Genomic DNA, 21,656 nt, shown 5'->3' on the forward strand with positions numbered 1-21,656 from the left:
TAGACACCCTTTGACCTTACCAAATTAGGCATAGTTGTACATTTTGACCTTCAGAGTACGACCATACAGCCTCCATTGAATATGCATTTTGGAACTCTTTCAGTGGAGAAAATGTATACAATTAGCCTCACCTTCCAAGGTTGTTTACCTTACGAGACTTCACCTCCCAGAGAGCATTGCGATGCTACCGCACCTTCAAGGGGCGTGGTATGTGAACGTAGGGACACCCTACTCCAGAAGCTGGAGTAAAAAATTGTTTGACAGGGTGCAAGTGAGATAGGGGGGCGTAGGTGGACGCGATAAGGCTGTACATGACCCAAAATTGGACTTACTTTTGTCATACTCGTTTCGTTTTTAATGCGGCCGGTGTTCAGCGAGGAAACGCGCATGCGAAGAATCATTTAGAAGAAGCACAGGAGCACAGCAACAGGGCATAGTACAAGATGCCGCTGGAACGGGCAGCCCCACACAAGGGGAAGCAAGACTAGCACCACACACCGCAACGCGGAAAACATTCAGACAGGAGAATGCGAATGGTTAGAGGAGATAGATTGACAAGAAAATGGAAACAATGTAGCACCGCTGTGACATTCCACGTAGCTAGGACGAATTGGATAGAAAATAGATAGCAAGCTAATTCGCCGTCATTCATGTAAAGTTACTCATCATCGGTCAAAGCTCGTGTGTATAGTTGGCTGAAACAAAAGGAACTGCAATTCCCCGCTGTCTTCCCAAACCAAAGAAGACGAGAAACTGCAATATGCTACGAAGAAGACTGAACCAATTGGTATGTATATTACTCTTCTTGGTAGATTGATAGCTACTATCTCAGCGTGCCATGTTCCCGTTACTTCCCGCACTCTCACATCTGATCTTGCTAGCGAGCTAAGAGGTCTGCACTACGCTCCACAAGACAGCAAGACGTGTCTTTGCTCCTTGAATAGCTAATAAGACAGAATTAAGTAACATACTATAACTAGGTTAGTGTTACTTAACACATCACCTGTGAAGAGTATTGGCGTGGTTTACAGAAAAGGAAATAACAGCGGCGCGTGAGAAGGCGCGCGGAGTGTAGTCTACATTTTAGTATGTGGTGGGTTGTAGTTGTACCTGATAATCACAAGGTTCACTCTCAGACAGAAAAAAACACCTCGTTGCTCTAGTTTTCAGTGAGATGGCTAACTTCCTGGTATAGCGGGCGTTAGCGAGCTAGCAAGTGCTACACTGTAATCATTCTGGCCAAATTTGTATGAGGCACACGTTGCCAATTTAAAAATGGAGCCGCCGTTTTGGTGTCCAAAGAGATCTTAATGGTATGAACTTTTGAGTTTTTGTTGGAGTTGACGTTTTCTCCTGCCATGCAGTGGAGCCATTAGTGATTGCCTTTTAATGGACCTCGACAAATTAAGGAATTAGATGACCACCTAATCAAATAATAACAGGTCTGAGAGCTAAGTTTCTGGAATGGCTTCTTTCAATCCAATAATTAATTCGCTAATGCCTTTCAGAATTGTCGCATTCCCCATAGGCATGGTCTTTCCTCTCTCACTTTGAGAGGAAGAGTGCAGCCAAGACAATATTGTTGTGCAGTTGAACTTGTGAACTCTTGGATAGGCTACTGTTTTCCTACTGACATTTTATTTGAGACACCATATTTGTACTCTGCCCTGTGATGTTCACAGTTTAAAATGAAGAATGTTTTTTTTAAAGACATGAAAGCCTCTATGTGGATAAGAATGAATAAGAATGCCATTAATATGTAACTTTACTGTTGCTGTCCTGTCTGTGAGGACGCCAACTATGCAGACAATGTGTGCAGTATGTGTTACAATGTCACCAATGCTTTCTCATTATGAACTACTGTAACATAACAATATAACCAAATTGACTGAGCACTATTATCGCTATTATGGCTAATGTAGATGTGTTATGGCTGTGTGTAGCCTACAGTATGCTCTGAACACAGTTGTTTCATGTCGCAGCCGCAGCACAGTCCTGTAAATGGCCATTGGAAGTTGTCCTCATCCCACTTCAGCAGCGCAGCTGAAAGTGCCCAAGGCTGCTGACTCTGCCCCTGCTCCCTGTTTAGTTATTGTTGTGTTTGCGTGTGTGTGGGGGGAATCAGATCCATAATTCTCATTCGCCTCATTACAGACTTTATAGGGCGCAGTAAATTTGCAATTGATAGTTTTGCGATGAAGGGGGTCGGGAGGCTTGGAGCCCTGCCTGCCCTGAGTGGCAAGGCTCACAAACTGGCGCATGCACGCACGCACGCACGCACACACTCACACACTCACTCACTGACATACTTGCACACACAATCAAATGCATGTTTGCACGCACACTGACACACACACATGGATGCATGCTGGCGGGCACATTCTTCACACATAATAAACACACACACACACACACACACACACACACACACACACACACACACACACACACACACACACACACACACACACACACACACACACGAGAGAGAGAGGGGTCAGAGGCACTCACTCACTCAAACACACGCAGTCCCTCACTGACGGTCTCTCACACATACTCGCGACGCGCACAGCGCACACTCACACACTCACTCATACTGTATACGGTGTGCACAGAGCACAGACACACACACACACACACACACACACACACACACACACACACACACACACACACACACACACAGTGTGGGCACATTGCAGCCTTCATTGGTTCCATCTTTTTTTTTGCAGCAGGCAGGCATGCCATCTTTACTACCTCTTTATGGCATTAGCCTCCCATAACCTGTTGGCACTATTAGGGCCAAATCCCCCGAGAGCTCCAACGTGAGCAGTATAGATACCAGCACTGAAAGGGGCTGAGGAAAAAAAACATACGATAATTATTCTGTCTGACCCGTTAAAACTGCTGGCTCGGCAACATCCGATCCCCCCGACGCCGCTCCTTTCTTCTCCGTAATGGAGAATGTAATAAAGAGATTGAGAATGCATTGGTGGGCTAAGGATGGGATGGGGGGATGAACTGTCAATAACTTGATTTATATTTGACTCGTTAATGGACATTTTTAGTTAATGGTTATTTCAGCCTAGTCAAATGCTTGGAAATGCTTACTAGGGTAAGCTTCGTGTTACAGGCACTGATGGCCGTATTGTGAAGCCCAATTACTATGATTGTGGACAGTATGCTGTTGAGTAAGTTTGAGGGGGATCTGACTGTTGTTGCAAATTGCAGTGTCTCTTGCCATCCCCTCTCCAACACACATGCACACACACACACACACACACACACACACACACACACACACACACACACACACACACACACACACACACACACACACACACACACACACACACACACACACACACACACACACGTGGGGTGATGCCGCATTCCTTTTGCATGGGATTTGAGATTCCGAGGACAAACATCCACATTCTTTTAGAGTTTCACAAATTCCATCACCCAACCGAATTTCCTTGGGTAGTCCTTTGTTATTTCTCTCATATTAGGTCAGGTGACTTTGAACCGGCAATTTTCTTCTCTTCTCACCCAGAAAATGAAAAAATAGTCTGTCCTCGTAGGATGTAGTACAAATGTGAAAAATGAGGCAAATCCTCCGAGCTCAAGGTCTCGAAACCCTCTTTTATTTAATTCATCGTTTCATACATTCCCTTTGTCACTTGCTGAGTCGGCTTCCTTGGGGGTCCTCTGTTTTACTCTCAGTTGAGACAATTGGTCGGGTTGGGGGACCAAGGAACTGGGGGGCATACATTACAATATATGCCAGCTTTCAGAGTTTCTTGGTGGCCGTGCTGTGTTTTCATCAGGGTGAGATATTTTTGGTCGGTGGGGGACAGAGAAACGAGACCCATGGCGGCATGTCGTCAAGTAGATGAGAGATGAGGAGGAGGATGCGGCGGCGGCGGCGGCTACGCTGTGCACCACAGGGCTAGGTCTCTGAGGGGACAGGGAGAGAGAGAGAGAGAGAGAGAGAGAGAGAGAGAGAGAGAGAGAGAGAGAGAGAGAGAGACAATGAGACAGACAGAGGAAGACACCGGGCTCCGTCTCCTCTAATGGTGCTCTGAAGAGCAGGGATCATCTGACTTGCTTGACTCCCGGTTACAGCGGCGGCGAAGGAAAGAAAGAACGAAGGAAAGAAAGAAAAAAAGCCCCCCACTACAGGCATGAGAATCTCATTAAATATGGCTTTGGCAGAGTAGCGGCCTTGTCGTCTCGGCAGTGCACAATGGCGCGGGTCAGGTGGAGGGGTGTCTGTGGTGTCTGTGTGTGGGGGGTGAGTGGGGGGGTTTATGAGAGCTTCCAAAGGGTGGATTGGCTCCTGGCCCCTGACAGGAATGCCAAATAACAGCACGGCGGCCTTTGATGTTCCCCCTCCACCTGCTTCCCCCCCTCTGCAACACCCCCCACCCCCCGCACTCTTCACCGCTCCCCTCCTAAGCACCTGGAGGCAGTGGAGAGAGCTGGGGGAGCAGATTGGGAGGTGGAGTTGGTGTTTTGAGGGTAAAGGGGATGGTGCTGGAGGTGGTGGTGGTGGTGGAGGTATTTATGGTGTCATACATGTGATTATTTGCTCCATGGTTAATCTGGAATTTCTGCTTTTCTGACCTGAAAATGCATATTAAACCACTGTCGCAATAGAGAAATCTGCATATTTCCCTGCTTTTTGTCCTACTATGTCAATCTCAGACACAGGTGAAGAGCAAACAGGAATGTGGAGTTAGAGGAGAGAGGTGACTGAACTCGCATGTTTTGCAGTGACGCCAAGCAAGTTCTGATTTGAAGCGAAGCAGGTATACGACTACCAGTTTCAGGTAGAAAACTGTGACATGTATGCTTAAGTCACTGGATTAAAGTTACCTGCTTCAAATGCACTGATTCGATGGTGTCTGATGTCACATGAAAATAGACCCTTTGAGTGACTCATAGCAGGGGGAGTAGGTAATGGCGGTAGTTTCGATGTCACATACCCCACCCTACTCTCTTCAACAGGAAGAAACTGGCTGACCCCTGTGTGGTCTCCATGAAAAATAGTTTTGAAAAACCGTTACCCCCCAGGGCTCCAACATTCCAGGTGCTTCTATTCTAGTTCTAGAACACAGGCAGAGAGTGAGGAAGTTCCATGCAGTGTTCTGAAGTCGCACTTTCCTTTTACTGCGGTTGCCATGTTTACATTGCCATTGTTGTCCCATTCCACGATTGTTTCAGCATGTGCTCCCCTCACAGCCCCTACTGCAAACCCAGATAACCCCTAATCTTTTGAGTGGAGGAAGCGCTTGCTCTCTCTCTTTGTCCCACTCTCTCTCTCTGTCCCTCTCTCTCCCTCTCCCTTTCTCTATCTCTCTCTCTCTGATTTATTTTGTGGTGAGTTGAATTTATTTCAGCCCCCTTGGCGACAAATAAACTGATTTTTTTTGGTGGCTTTCATAAACTTGAGGGTCAGATCTGCCAACATTGATTTCATAATTTTATTTTAGAAAAGATGTTATTTTTCTGCTGATGTCAGCAAGGTGCTCCAGTTGGGGTGGGGCAGTTTGTTGGAATGAAGCACCTGTGTTCTTTCTGAAGGGGAGCGACTGGTAGCACTGCAGACTTTTGAAATTCCCCCAACACACAAGCAAACATGCACATGTACACACTTGGATGGATAAACACACATGCACGCACGCACATACACACACACACACACACACACACACACACACACACACACACACACACACACACACACACACACACACCAACCCCCCTGAGGAGATCAGAGGCAGGAGTAGTCTCTGTTTCGCCATGCCGTCCCCCCCGTGAACTAGCTGTTGCTCTCAGCAAAATAAACTGACTGCGCTGCTGGGGTTATATAGGCTCGCCCTGTTTGATGTGAGAATAAGCCTGTTCTGCCACACCACCCCATATTATTTACACACTCTCTCTGTCTCTCTCTCTGTCACACACACACACACACACACACACTCTCTCACTCACTCACTCACTCACTCACTCACTCAGGTGGCTTGTCCAATGGACTCCATCCATTCTGCGTCGTGCAGTGCAGTGCAGTGCAGTGCATTGCAGTGTGGTAGGGATGCTCTGCTCTGTTCTGCTCAGTCGAGCTGTGGTGTGTTGTTTGCGTATGTACCCTGAGGGTCCAGCAGTGGCAGCAGCCGCAGCAACAGTAGTGGCAGTGGTGTCCAAGAGCCACCGCTGTCCGCCCTCAGGCCATGACGATGGGATATGCCAGCCTGGTCTACCTACCGCAAACCTCCCTGCCTGCCTGCCTACCTGCCTGACTGCTCCTGTGGCTGCCCAGCAGGCTTACATTCACACCTTCACACCGCCCCCCTTTCATCCTGTGCCTTCCTTCACTCACACCCCAACCTCCATATTCCTGCACCCCCCTGCCTGCACCAACTCCTCATCTTTCTCCGTCTATATTATTCCCCTAAATTCCACTCTCATTATCCCCGTCTCCACCGGTGTCCCTCTCTCCTTTATACCCCATCTACATTACATTACACTTAACTGACGCTTTTTTTTATCCATAGCGACTTAAAGTTTTTTACTGCATACTATACAGGGTATTGGTCTCAGTCTCTGGAGCAATGTGGGGTGAGGTGCCTTTGCTCAAGGTCACTTCAGCCATGGATAGAGGTGTAGTAGGGGGGACGGATAAGGGTGGGATTCGAACCAAATTCAACAACTCCCACTTCCTCCTATCACCTTCCAAGAACCCCCCCCCCCCTCCGCACACACACACACACACCACCACCCTGCCCCCCAAATCTTATTCGCCCCTGCACATCTGCATTTCCACCACACCTCATCCACTACCCATGTGCCTGTCCTGTCCTGGAGTGGGTTCAGATGAGTCTCCTCTGTGAAAGAGGTACTGACTCATGCCAAATGAGGCTGCCAGCCGCAAGGTGGATGTGGAGGTGGTGTGGTGCGGTGAGGTGAGATGAGGTGATTTGAGGTGTGTGCGTGCCAAATGGCCTGGCTTGGAAGGTGGTGATGTGTGCTGAGGTGAGGTGGATGTGATATGCACCCGTTTGCTACAGCTTCCTTATTTATTGACCAAAACGTGCAACGTTCTGCCACGCTCTGCGAAATTTTGATGTATCTTGATTGGACTCCACCACCGGGTTGTGCATACAAAACGGCACGGGTGACGTACTGAATGGATGTGGTGACCTCAGATGGTGGGGGTGATGTGGTCAGGAGAGGTAAAGGGTGCATTCCAATGTCCTAACTCATGTCCTCGAACTGTGCTTGTGGTCTCGAGCTGATGCCTCGCCTCTGTGGAGCAAACAATACAGTTTCTCTGCTGTGAGCCTGGTCACAACAACTTTTGGGGCACTTTTCCCTGTTCAACTACCCGATTGCAAATGAGAACATGACCTTTTGAAGTGCTTTCTGCAAGATAACTTATTTTGTTGATGACGTCTTGTGAAGTCATCCCGAGGCCACAAGCACGAGGGAGGACGGGAGTGAGGATAATGGAAAAGAACCCAAGGCGAGATGGATGTGTGATGACGTGTGCACGTCAACTGGCCTGGCTGACGCGCAGAGTGAATCTGGTTAGGTGAGGTTTGCATACCAATAGGCTTGGGCAACTTGCTGAGGGGGATGCGGTGTGGTGTGGTGTGATGTGGTGAGGTGAGGTGAGGTGAGGTGAGCCGTGCATGCCAAACGTCCTGGTTGACGACGTGCCGAGTGCTTCTGAGGACGAATGGAATGGGGGAAGCTGGCAGCCCAGCTCTGGGTGTAATTGCACGCCTTCAATCCTGAGAACATGATTGTGCCCTGCAGACACACAGACACACACGAAGCATGTGCAAGTTTACGCATGCACACTGAGACTGACCAGCATGCCAACACTGAAAACTACACACACACACACACACACACACACACACACACACACACACACACACACACACACACACACACACGCGCAAGAGTACAGAATACGCATGCAACACACATTTTCTCATTTATGGGGACATGCAAGATTACCGTGGCCCTCCCATTTCCATTTGTTTAGTCATTTGCCATAGCTTTTCTCTTCCCTGTTACATTGTAATCTGTATGGTGCTCCATGCACACGCTCCTTTAGTTAGTATTACAATCACACACTACGCTGTCTCTATTTCTCTGTCCTCCCTTCCTTGGAATGTGTCTCTAATTATGGGATTCTCGGTCGATGTGTCACGCAATTGCATTCTGTGGCTTACAGCTCTCGGGTACAGTCATGTTTACGAGCGGTGCTTCAATGAGTACACTCCACACACACACACACACACACACACACACACACACACACACACACACACACACACACACACACACACACACACACACTGACCCCCAACACGATTCAAAATTGTCGTCAACAAGCCCAAGCAATAACCGGGATGTGTTCACTCGCTTTCCTCGTTTAGCCACTCTGCTGCCTAAACAACGTGTCTCCAATTATGCTGCTTTTGTAAATAGCCTACGCTTCAGTCCAAATATGTGGCCGGCCCGGGGCCTGGCTGTAGTTAACTGTAGTCTGTTTGTGCCACCGATTCTCTTTTTCTGTGTCCTTGGGTGCAGATGGTGGAGGCAGCGAACAGGCTCAACAAGTCAAAATGTGCCTGTCGTTTGCTAGGTATGGGCAGTGCTGTGTAGTTGATGTGAGCCCAACACACACACACACACACACACACACACACACACAGACACACACACACACAATTAATGTATGGTTCATTCTGATGTCTCATGCTTTATATTAAGAATAGCCAAATAAATAAATTCATTCATTCATTCATTCATTCATTCATTCATTCATTCATTCATTCATTCATTCATTCATTCATTCATTCAGCTCTGAATCAGCTGATGGTGTGTATTGTGTGTGTATTGTGTGTGTACTGTGTGGGTGCGTGCATGCGTGTGTGGGTGTGTGTGTGCATGCGTGTGCATGGGTGTGCGTACTGTAGTCTTTAGCAGAGCTCCCTGGCCTTGTTGGCTGAGTGCTTCCAGGGCTCCACTGGCTGCTTGTGGACTGAGTGAGTTAAGTGGAAGAGCGATGACTGCCTGGCCTGACCAAGCCCAGCAAGAGATGGACAACTCTTTCCGTGTGTGTGTGTGTGTGTGCGCGCATGCGTGCGTGCGTGCGTTTGTGTGAGAGTTCGAGAGAGAGAAAGAGATGGATGGACAACTCCCTTCATCTGGGTGCCAAGGGGGCATGGAGAGGCTAACACACACACACACACACACACACACACACACACACACACACACACACACACACACACACACACACACACACACACACACACACACACACACACACACACACACACACACACACACACACACACACAGAGCTAGCATCCACAACACCCCCACACCCCTCCATGCGAGAGAGGCCATTGAGGGGCCAGTGTCCGTACAGGATTCTCCTCTGTTTTTCCTCTGCACGGCTACCTGCTGATGGTTTAGTGATCTAACATGCGCGCGCACACACACACACACACACACACACACTCACACAAACCTCCTCCAGTGACTGGATGGGACTCCTCTTCAGTGCGTCCTCTCTGCTCTGGGGGCCTGTGGGTACCTGTGGGTACCTGGTGATGATTTAGTAATCTAACACTCATGCACACACACACGCACACACACACTCGCACACACACACACACACACACACACACACACACGCACACACACACTCGCACACACCCCTCCAGTGTCCGTACGGGACCCCCTCTCCAATGTTCCTCTGTGTGCCTCCGCTGCCTCTGGTGTACTCCGCCGGGGGCCTGTGGGTACCTGGTGATGATTTAGTGATCACACACACACACACACACCCCTTCCCCTCCAGTGTCGGTACGGGAGCCTGTAGCCTGTAGTTCCTCCTGTATCCTCCTCTGGGCTCCGCTGGGGGCCCCTGGGTGCCTGGCTGCTGATTTATGGCCGGCGGTTTCATCAGGAGAGCCGTGTATTGATTAGAGCCTTGCTCCGTTTTGCCGCCATTTGTCTTGTCCAACCCTAACCCTCCCCTCCCTCACACACACACCAACACCGCCCCCACTGCCTCAACCCCGATCAGCCTGCCAGACAGAAGTGCTTACTCTTGACTTCTCTCACACACGCGCGGGCAAGTACAGTACACACACACACACACACACACACACACACACACACACACACACACACACACACACACACACACACACACACACGGTGGCAAGTACACACACACACACACACACACACACACACACACACACACACACACACACACACACACACACACACACGGTGGCAAGTACACACACACACACACACTGTCTCAACTGTTTGTGCCCTTCTTGCTTGCATCTCTCCCCCTCCTCTCTCGCTGACCGTCTTCCTTCTCTCTTCCTCTCCCTCAGTAACTCCTCTCTCTTCGTTTTTTTTCTGTCCATCGCCTTGCTTGATCTCTCTCTCTCTCTCTCTCTGGCAACCACTACCGCCACCTCTCACACACTGTTGAGCACAACTTTACCCCGACTACACACACACACACACACACACCCTCCATCCCTGGGTCCGTGTAATGAAAACCCACCCGAACTCATCTGCACCGCGGTAGGATTAGAAATACATTTTGAGGGGGGAGGAAGGAAGGAAGGAAGGATGGAAAGCAAGCTCGCTAGCCGAGAGCGGGAATGAGCTAGTGCTAAAAGTGCAGCAAGGAGGAGGCTGAAACAAGGAATGGAAAGTGTCTGTGTTTGTGTCTGTGTGTGTGTGCATCTGTGTGTGTTTGAGTGCAGAATTGAGTGCAGAGAGTGCTTATTGAGTGCAGAAAAGGACTTTAAAACGAGGAATTGTATGTGCGTGTACGTGTTTCAGCAAATGTGTGTGGGTGAATGTGAGGGCACACAGGGAAAGAGGATGGGACGAGAGAGAGAGAGAGAGAGAGAGAGAATATGCGTGTGTGAGGGAAAGAGATTGCCGTGCTCAGATGGTGGTGCACAGAGGTAATGGAAGCACATATGGATTCTTCTGCGCTACCTGTTGGAACTCCCTTCAGCACTCACCGTCTCCATAATGGACACACTTTCAGACCTGATGGCCCCCAACTTTGGGTGTGTGTGTGAGATAGAGGAAGGAATGGAAGACCCCGGTGTCATTCTCTCTCTATCTCTCTCTCTCGCTCTCCCATGCACTCTCTTTCCTCAGGTCATTTTTTCCATATTTTCCCCTTTTCTCCCCCATCTCTGTCTAAAAGCCAGGCTGAATTCACAGTTTGTACCGATAAATAATTCAGAGTCCTCATTTATTTTAAATTCTCCGCACAACGCAACACACCTCTTCACTTCCCTCTCTTCTCTCCTCTTTCCTCTCCTCCCCTCCTATCCTCCTCTCCTGCTCTCTTCCTGCGGGCGTATCGTCGCCGGGGCTGCACCACTTAAGAGGCGTTCCTGTCATCCATATATTTATAAAGCCCTCCTTTCCTCGGCCTCCTCCAGAGCTTCCCCCACGACGTCCTGCTGCACGCCTTCTCCCGACAGGGCAGGAGAAAGGGAGAGAGAGAGGGAGAGAGTAGAAGAGAAGAAGGATGGAGAGGGAGATGGAGACAGCAGATGAAGAGGGAGGTGGAAATGTAGAGGGAGGAAGTGGAGGAGAGAGGGATGGCGAGGGAGAGGGAGAGAGGGAGCGCTTGTGAGGGTATGCCAGCGCTATGAAGCAAGACGTGTGCTCTTATGTCAGCATGTTGTGTGCATTTGGTGTGTTCATTGTGTGCTTATTTTTGTATGTGTGTTGATGTGTATTTGTGTTTGTTTGTGTGCCCGTGTGTGTGTGTGTGTGCAATCAGCACATGAATGCATAATTGTGTGGGAAACATTGAGGGTGCAGGTGGTATTATGAAGACATTTTAGCGTTGAGGAATATTTGGTTTCGCTCCTGCTGTCACCCTGCTGTCAATCAGACACTCACTGACGCAGCTTCCACTGGAGACAGTCAGATCTTGTCCTTGAGATTCTCTCTCTCTCTCCACTTCTCTCTCTGATCCCCTCTCTCTCTCTCTCTCTCTCTCTCTCTCTCTCTCTCGCTCTCTCTCTCTCTCTCTCTTTTTTCTTTCTTTCTTTCTTTCTTTCTTTCTTTCTTTCTTTCTTTCTTTCTTTCTTTCTTTCTTTCTTTCTTTCTTTCTTTCTCTCTCTGCCTCCATCCCACCATCCTTCCCTCTCAGCCTCTCTGTTCATTTCACACTCACACACCCGTAATCCTCAGCTCCTCTCTCCCCTTCTGCTTCCTCTTCTGCACCTCAGTCATCATGGCACACACATGCTTGTTAAATAACAGCCAGCCGTCATGTCCTCCCCCCCTGAACAGCACAGCAGGCACACTTGGCTGCAACTCAGCCTCCAGTGTAATTCTGTAATTCTCCACTGAAATTCCTGATTTTTCAATCTGAAAGTAAAAGTGATGGTATGTAAGACCACTGTCCACAGACGCACACTGTGCTCTGTCTATTCACTCTACTTTTGTGACTTCCAGGCAGACTGGGATACCTCAGCCTTAGTGTAAGCATTAGTCATTTTTCATTTCCCCTCATTCATCAGTAATTCCCCAACTTGATCAGAAATTCCCCAACAAAATGCATACAAGATTGCTTTCATCATAGAACAGTTTGTTGCTACACACAATGTGCTTCTCTGTAAACTGTCCTGATTAGTTTAGTCTTTGCCAATAGCATTCCTGAGTCAGCCTCACAAGTTCCCTGGAAGTGAGACCAGTGCCACATGGCGTGGTCATGATCGAGAAGGCAGGCTGCTACAGCCGTGAACGCTTCCCACCTCTTCCTTCCTCCACCAGCCGTGAACGCTGGTGGAAGTGGAAGGGGGCAAGATGGGATGTGAGGAGAGAAGGGATGTGATGGGGTAGGAGGAAAGTGAAAGAAATGGGGACACGAGGGGAAGCGTTAGGCAGCCAGAAGCACCCACGAACACACTCCACTTCACTTTTTTCCTTCGACAGCCCTGGGGTGAGATTCTCAAAAGAGAAGTTGTTCGCCTGTTAGCAACTTCGGTAGTTGCCAATGGGAACATGCATTGAAAACAGCAAAGTAGCTAATGTAGTTAGCAACTGTGGTTTTGAGAAATTCACCCCTGAACTCTGCCGAGCCCACTCCCTCCTTTCCAGGACTCTGGACGTGGAAGCAGAAGGGTGGGAGATGTGGTGGAGAGAGAGTAGGGGATGTGATGGGATGGGAGGAGAGAGTGGATGTGATGGGGTAGGAGGAGAGCGAAAGAAATGGGGGAAACTTGGGGGAGAGGTAGGCAGCAGCAGCAGCAGCATTGAACAATCTCCACTTCTTGCTTCCTCCACACCAGCAGTGTCCCCCTCTCCTCCTCCTCCTCCTCCTCCTCGTCCTCCTCCTCCGCTTTCTATTCTCTCCCTTTCTCTTTCAGCTTCCCATTGTTGCCCAGGACTGGGGAGGTTGAAGATGGGCTGGGAGATGGGCTGGGTGGAGAGAGTAGAGGGTGGGATGGAATGGGATGCAATGGAATGGGAGGGGAAGAGAAGAAAAAAAAATGTGATGGGAAAATAATGTGAAAGAAGATGGGAGATGGGGTGAAAGAAAAGAAGGAAAGAAAGAAAAGAGAAGACTGAGAAGGGATATTACATAGAGCATGAAGTGAAAAGGAAGGGAAGGGAGAGGGAATATGAAGAGGGATGGTAGGAGGCTGGCTCATTGATTATTTGTTGTGTGTGTGTGTGTGTGTGTGCGTGCGTGCGTGCGTGCGTGTGTGCGTGCGTGCGTGCGTGCGTGCGTGTGTGTGTGTGTGTGTGTTGCTCTTCTCTGAGAATGCGGGCTGGACTGGGCTGCATGGGCAGGGCTGGGCTTGGGGGATAATTAATTGAATGGTAATTACAGACCGCAAGGCCTTGCTGCTGCATTATAAAGAAAAAAAACGAAGATAATGACATTCACAACCACTGGAGCTGAGACGCAAGCTCTTTTCTCTCTTATTGCTTTCTTCCTCCTCCCGTTCTTTAATACTCCCTCTGTCTTCATGACCGCACTCTCTCTCTCTCTCTCTCTCTCTCTCTCTCTCTCTCTCTCTCTCTCTCTCTCTCACCGTATGTTTGTCCCTGTCTCTCATACTCTGTCTCTTTCTCGGTCACTCTTTCCCAGTCTTTTATTCTCTCTTTCTTACATGCATTCTCTTTCTCTCCCTCTCTCCCTCTCTTGCGTGATCCTGTCCTCTCACTATTTCACTGACTCTTCCTCCCTTTCTCTCTTAATTCTCTGCCTCATTCTCTCTCCCCCCTCTCTGTGTCAGCTCGATGCAAGTAATCTAATGCCGTATCGGTGATCACTCACTTTCATTCAGTCTCCCAGACTCTCTGTCTCTTTCGCTCTCAGCGTGCATGATGATAGTGGCTGCTGCGAATATGTGCGGATGAGCTTAAGTCACAGCACACACACACACACACACACACACACACACACACACACACACACACACACACACACACACACACACGCTTAAGAGCACCTGGGTTGGCGCCTGGATGTTTAATACTCCAGCTCTCTTCCAGGGACACTGCGCATCAGACAGCAGCTAATTCTCCTCCTCCTTTTCTCCTCCTCTCATCCACTCATTCTCCCTTCTCCTCCCCACCTCATCCTCACCTCTTCTGCTCCCCTCTCATCCTGTTTGCTCCTCCTCTCCTCTCATCCTCTCCTTCCCTCCCCTTCTCATCTACTCCACTCCCCTCATCCTCTGTTCTCCTCCCCTTCTCTCCTTTCATCCTTCCTTTTTTCATGCTATCGTCTTTTCTCCTCTCCTTCTCGCTTCTCATCCTTTCTTCTCCCCTTCTCGCTTCTCTCATCCCTCCCCCCTCCTCCCTTCTCCTCCTCTCTCCTCTCTCTTCCTCCTTTGTTCCTTTCCTCCTCCCTTCCCTCCTGCAGTTCCTTGCTTCTCCTTGCATGCATGCATGGCATGTTGTCTTTAATTATACATTAGAGCTGTGGGTCTGTGTTGTGCTGCGCTGTGCTGTGGTGTGAATGCGTTTCAGGCCCAGCCCAACCCCAAGCTTGAAAAGGCATGCCTGGAAGATGTTTACCTAGCCTGCCCTAGTCATAAAATAAACCCCTCACACCACACTGCATTGCGGGCCGACCACTGGGTTTCTTCCCCCCCACCCTGGAAGTGTAGAATCTGTTGAAGTTTAACACACGAGGGTCCGCCTTCACCTAATTGCTGATGTATGACGAATGCGAGTAGGCTGGGGAGTTGTTTAACCAAGGTGAGCTGAGAAGATGTGAAGGCGAGATTGTGTCACTGTGAAAGTAGAAAGCCTGCCTGCCACATTTGACATTTTAACACTGTTGACTTTTCCATTGCCCATCTACCCACATTGATGGCTAATTATGATTCACCACATTCAGAGCTGCTTGGAACAGATTTGTGTTTGGGATTTTTTATTATTTTTTTTTAACTTTCTGAACCTTGGTCTGACACCTGTTTAACCACCGACCGTGTGAAGGGGAAAACCGTTTTTTGTTTTGTTTTTTGTTTTTTTTTACATAATAACATCATGCGCTACTCATCCATGTAACTGGTTAAATGAAAAGCAACCTGCCTGCAAAAAAAATCTCATAAGAAGTCGTTTCATGGCTATGACCAAACCGAATATCTTCGGCAGAGCTCCAAATGACACACAACATAAAGGGGTGAGTAGAACATGATGTTAAAATGTGACATAAAGGGCCCGATTGCAAAAAAAAAATGGTTTTCCCCTTTAACCACCACTGACCAACACCTGACTTCAGAGGAACAGTACACCACACAGGTATTGCAGTTAGGCCCCAATAAATGACATGGGCCAACTGCTGTAAACATTACTCATTGACTACAATTGAGACTTCCTCTCTGGCACTCATAGACTGGCTGGTTAAAGAATAACTCTGCTATTTAGCACAATTAGCTTTTTTCTGAGTTGTCTGCAATGCAGTGCACTGGTCCTCAACTCATTTTGATGTGTGCTGCTGCTGCCTCCGTTATCTGGCTAATAGTAAGTGTGTCACAGTGATAAAATCTCATCGGGAGGATCATGATCTGCTTCAGTAGTCACAGTGAATATTGGCATGCATGCCAATTGGTGAAATTCAGTAGGCAGCCCCAAACCATGTCAGTCCCACTACCATGCTCGACTAATAAAGGGACACTTTTTTTGTACTACTCACTTGGGTACCACCACACATGGTTGTTTATCGTGGTCTCATCCAAGACAAACAGACTAAGGAAATGGATCACTGGAGCCATGCTGTACGGCCTTATCACACCAAGATGAACTGATTTGTTTCAGATGGTGTCAAGCACGTGTTGTGGTGGCCATGTGAGTCAGCAACTTTCGATTGAATGCTTTTGAAGCAGGAATAAGTTGTGTCCGGTGGCATTTAGTGACACTTTTTCTGTTGTTTTCTGCCTGACACTGGTAGTCATTTACGTATCCGTACTTTGCTTCAAAAAATAACTTGTTGCAAAAAAGTGTCTAAATATGTTGAGTCACTGACCAATGCTCTTGTCCATTCCCTGAGACTAACAGGGCGAGCACACCGGCAGCGACAAGATTAAACATCAGAGAATCACTGGACTGTGTAGCTATGTGAGCTGTGAGCGATATGAGTGATGGAAGCGGCATAGTATGCCCGTTAAAAGTAGAATGTAAGCATTCCTGCATACCAGTTGGCTGTGGCGGTTGTTGGCGAACCCCATTGTAGCTCATTTGCATAATATTCACTGAAGTCCAACTACAAACTGTCGCTCAAGTTGCTCAGATCGCCTCAAGTCTCCCAAAAAATTGCTTTTGTCTCCGGTCGGCAGTGACTCAAGACAAAGTCACTCTGTCTCTGTCTTAACATGGCACCATCTCCTTGCATAGCTTCCTGGGCAACATTGTCACGGCTGCAATCTGTCCTCGAGGGCCTAGGTCTATGTGATTGGTTGAACTGAGGTTGAATTCCGTTGTGTGCACAGTGTGCTGTGAGTGACGTACAACTTGGCATGGCCACAATGGCGCTATCACAATGGCACCGATTGTCATCAGTCATTTTCTGTTGGAGAGGTGTCCGCGAGATAAAACCCACATCGGGTGTTGTGTTTTTATGACTTTATGAACTGGAGTGTTGGCTCGGTGTGCCGTGCAGTGAGGGAAGAGGTGACCGCTTTCGAGGTCATCGACTTCCCGGCCATTTTTTCTATTGTTAAACAGCAATTTGGAGTCAAAAACAGACAAACTTCTCTGTCAGCTCATGTGATTGCAACATCGGGTCACTTTTGTCCAAATAAGGGTTTCGTTTGCAGCGTCATGGCTGGTGGATTGCTGCTAACTTTGCTGAAACACTTCCTGTTTATTTTACTGATTAGTCACTTTTTCAACACCACACGACACTGCCCTATCACCCACATCCCCTCACAACATGACACCCTCACACCCTGGGGTAGGTTTTTTTCCATTACACTATGCCCCCTTCCTCCTCCTCTTCCTACTTCTCCTCTTCCTCCTCTTCTCTGGTTATCGTTGCCATCTGGAGATTGCCGGTGCAGGAAACAGCCTGTGTGGTGACACTGAATCACCCACTAGTTCAGTTCAGTCCAACCACACTTCCCAAACTGCATCCAGCTGGAGACGACAGTCCTATTGGCTGATACTCTGGGCCTTGTGTGTGCGCGTGTGTGTGTTTGTGTGCGCATGTGTGCGTGTGTTTGTGTGCATGCACGTTTGAACATGCACATGCATGTGTTTTTGTGTTCAGATAAAAGCACTAGTATCTTGTGTACGTCTGCCTATGGCTGCTGTGTGAGGGCAGAACGGGCGGAGTGGGCATTAGCTGTCAGCTGTGTTGGAGCCAGGAGGCCTTCTTGGCTTCTGGAAGCTTACCTCCTTTGCACAGCCACCACCTGCTGTGTACATGTATGCGCCGACAGGGTATGTGATTTGTCAGAGTGCTAAAAGGGTGGGATGCGTCTAAGCAAACATCAATGGAGGAGTTGCATTAAATCGCTCTGAAGTCCTTGTCCCCCACCGGAGATCAAAATTCTTTATATTAGCATAGGCGGGCATTTCAAAACCAGGTGGGAGGAGAGTCCCCATCCCCCTTTTACAAATCTCTCCCAGCATGAAACGTATCCAATGTTGACTTCAGAGATATGTCAGTACTTATGGAAAAGCTTTTGGAACCGAGTTTGATGATGAGTCTTTGCAGACCCTGAATATGACAGAAGAAAATGATATTGTCTTTGCAAATATGTGAAAGAGGGGTCTGCACATTGGGTATGGAAGCTCCAAAATATACTTTATTTTTTAATAAACGACATTGTTTCAATCCTTTCACGAGTAAGTTATATTACGTATACAGTATTCTTTTGGAGCTTATACCCATTGTGCAGACAGCTCTCTCACATTATGTCGTACAATTGTCTGGCACATGAATTATTGCAATTATGGATGTGCGCAGCCCAACTTTCAAATGTTTTGCAGATGCACCATTTAGCCTACACTTACTCTGTGTACTTCCTGCAGTTAGGCTTGGTTTATACTACTCTGTGCTCTGCAATTCACACAACCACAACCACTCTACCAGGGAAGGGGGGTGTTCATAGGAGAAGGCTGCACAGTTCACCACCAGGACAACAGTGGGTGTGGCTTTCCCCCCCACCAACCAATCAGGAACTGTGCACTGTCCACTGGCATACCGGCTGTTGACGGATATTTCAATCTGGGAGAACCATACATTCAGATGCACTTGAAGTCTGTAAGGCATGCGTTTAGCCTCTGCCGTGCCATGGTGATGTGATGACTTAGGTTTTGTCACACGCTTATTGTTTGACATTTCCAACAGGTATGCTGTGGCTCTAAGGCTTCCAGAGGCAGCCACATTGCGTGTCTGAGGAGGCACAGAGTCAGACTTCAGCTGTGTGTTGTTCCACTAGCTTGTCATGTTCTGCTAAGCCTCACCGAGCTGACACAACATTCACATCCAGGACCGCTCTCCTCTACTCTCCTCTCCTCTCTACTCTCTCCAACTCTACTCTTAACTCACCATGGCTCTCACTTCCACTTTCACTCTCACCCCACATCCTCGCCTCTCCACTCCACTCCACTCTCCTCCTTTCTACCCCAACCCTGAACTCCCCCTCTTCTACTCCCTCCAACTGTGCTCTCAACCTACCTCCGCTCTCACTCCACCATCAGCCTCTCCCCATCTCTTCTCTTGTCTGCTCCTCTCTTCTCTATCCAACATGTCTGTCTGCTCTTCTTCTCACCACCACTCTCATTCCAGCTCCACTTCCTTCGCATTTTCATTCCACTTCCTTCGCATCTTCCTGGTGTGGTGTGATGTGGGATGAGGTTCCTGTTCTCCGGGTGTGCAGGGAGGCCACTGGTGAATGTAGGCCAAGCTGAGAGCAGGAGAGCACGGGAGCACACAGTTCATCTGCCACCATACATGCACTCTCTCTCTCTCTCTCTCTCTCTCTCTCTCTCTCTCTCTCTCTCTCTCTCTCTCTCTCTCTCTCTCTCTCTCGCTGGTGTCACTGCTGCAGCTGTGTGCCTCGAACAATGGCATCCTACAGACACCCAACATCTCTCTCTCGCTCCATCTCTCTTGCTCTCTCCCTTGCTTGCTCGCTCACTCAAACACACACACACACATACACACCTACACACACAGAAACAGAAACACTCTGTCGTATCGTCAATACATACATACATACTGAATGAGTGTTCCTAAAACCGAACTAACTTGTCTCTCCATACGCATATTTAACCCCCCCCACACACACACACACACACGCACACACACACACACACACACACACACACTGCATTCCAGTGCTGCTGCGTATAGGCCAGTGTGCTGTGCTGCTATTAATACTGTGGCCGTGCCAGCCCGCGCTGTCCACCAGAAGAGATGGAAGGGAGAATAAAGGAGTCCTCACAAACACACAATCACACATTGTCACGCACGCACACGCGCACACACACACACACACACACACACACACACACACACACACACACACACACACACACACACACACACACACACACACACACACACACACACACACTGTCTCACACAGCCAGGCACACACTACACAGACAAATACACTCTTGTTTACATGCATGCTTGCACGCTGGAACTCATAGCCCATCACCACCCCCCACCCCCCAGCATAGTCACACACACACACACACTGTATATTAAAACAGTTCAGCCCGCACCACACGCAATGCTGTGAATGGATGGTCTCACCATCCCGTACAACACACACACACACACACACACACACACACACACACACACACACACACACACACACACACACACACACACACACACACACACACACACACTACACAATAACACACTGCTCATTCACTGCTCACTTCGCAAAAGGGAAATACACACACATGCGCGCCACACACACATGCGCGTGTGCCCCCCCCACCCCACCCATCCCACACACACACACACACACACACGTTTTAACCACACCCATTGACTCTCGTTCCCCTCATTCTGTCTGCAAATGGGGGAAGTAGTGAGGCATGATTCTAGTTAATAGGGAAACGTCATTTTTGCTGTAAGTAAGCTAGCTAGCTGGGGGCTTGATGCACACGTACGCAGTCACAGGACTGCTGCCTGACCCTGACATACAAGACTTCCATTACACGCACTTCCTACACTCACGCACGCACGCACGCACGTATGCACGCACACACTACCTCTCTTCCCCACCTAACACATACAATTTCAGAACTCCTACCTCTCATTCTCTAAACAAGTTCTCCCCCCCCCACACACACACACACACACACGCACCATGTTTTCCACTCTATAACAATATGGTGTATGGTAGGTGTTTTTCCCCTGTAGCTGGTCTACCAGCAGCTTGTACAAAGTGTCTCCGTGGGCAGGAAGGATGACTAGGGGGAGAGAGGATATTTGGACTGCGCTACTCCCACATGTTTTGGTGGTTGCTGTTTTCCTTCTGCCTTGTAAGTTGGCCATGGGCCAACAGCATAACGGACCACCAAGGTCTTTCATTTCATTTTCGAAAACATTCATAGAGTAGAATGTTGGAATGGCGGGATTATCCGTAAGATTGGAAGGTTTATGAGCTGTCGCTGAATTAGAGGTCTGTGTGTGTGTGTGTGTGTGTGTGTGTGTGTGTGTGTCTCTGTGTGTGTCTATGTGTGTCTATGTGTGTCTGTATCTGTGTGCGTGTCTTTGTCTGTGTCTGTGTGCGTGTCTGTGTCTGTGTGTCTGTCTGTGTGTGTGTGCCTGTGTGTGTGTGTCTCTGTGGCGCTCTCTCTCTCTCGCTCTCTGTGTTTGAGAGGATCAGAAACAGAAAAGAAATCAGCCTACTTAACTAAGCTTACACTGACATTGCAGGCAAAGTTTTCTCTTCTATTGCCTAAACAATGGGAGCATTCATTTGGAGCCACTCAATGAAAACAAGGAATAGCATTGCATTGCAAGCGAAACATGCCTTGAAAGCTGCCTATTTTATTATAAATTGCTTACCGCCACGTGCAACATCAGTCATTTATCAGCACAGCAGCAGCTCTGCTTACATGAT

At 48.6% G+C, this 21,656-nt stretch overlaps 1 protein-coding gene across 5 annotated transcripts in view; it reads left to right on the forward strand.

The window, feature by feature from the left end:
• Positions 1 to 245: 245 nt before the first annotated feature.
• atp11c (ATPase phospholipid transporting 11C) overlaps positions 246 to 21,656 on the forward strand; it is a 143,483-nt gene continuing 122,072 nt past the window's right edge. For all 5 annotated transcript variants that reach the window (XM_063190286.1, XM_063190288.1, XM_063190290.1 and 2 more), the window contains exon 1: positions 246 to 787. In XM_063190286.1, coding sequence (XP_063046356.1) covers positions 761 to 787 — 27 coding nt within the window. In that variant the 5' untranslated portion in view covers positions 246 to 760. The remainder of the gene's footprint in view (positions 788 to 21,656) is intronic.

This window comes from Engraulis encrasicolus, chromosome 23 (assembly GCF_034702125.1).
Source record: "Engraulis encrasicolus isolate BLACKSEA-1 chromosome 23, IST_EnEncr_1.0, whole genome shotgun sequence".
Classification (NCBI taxonomy): Eukaryota; Metazoa; Chordata; class Actinopteri; order Clupeiformes; family Engraulidae; genus Engraulis; species Engraulis encrasicolus.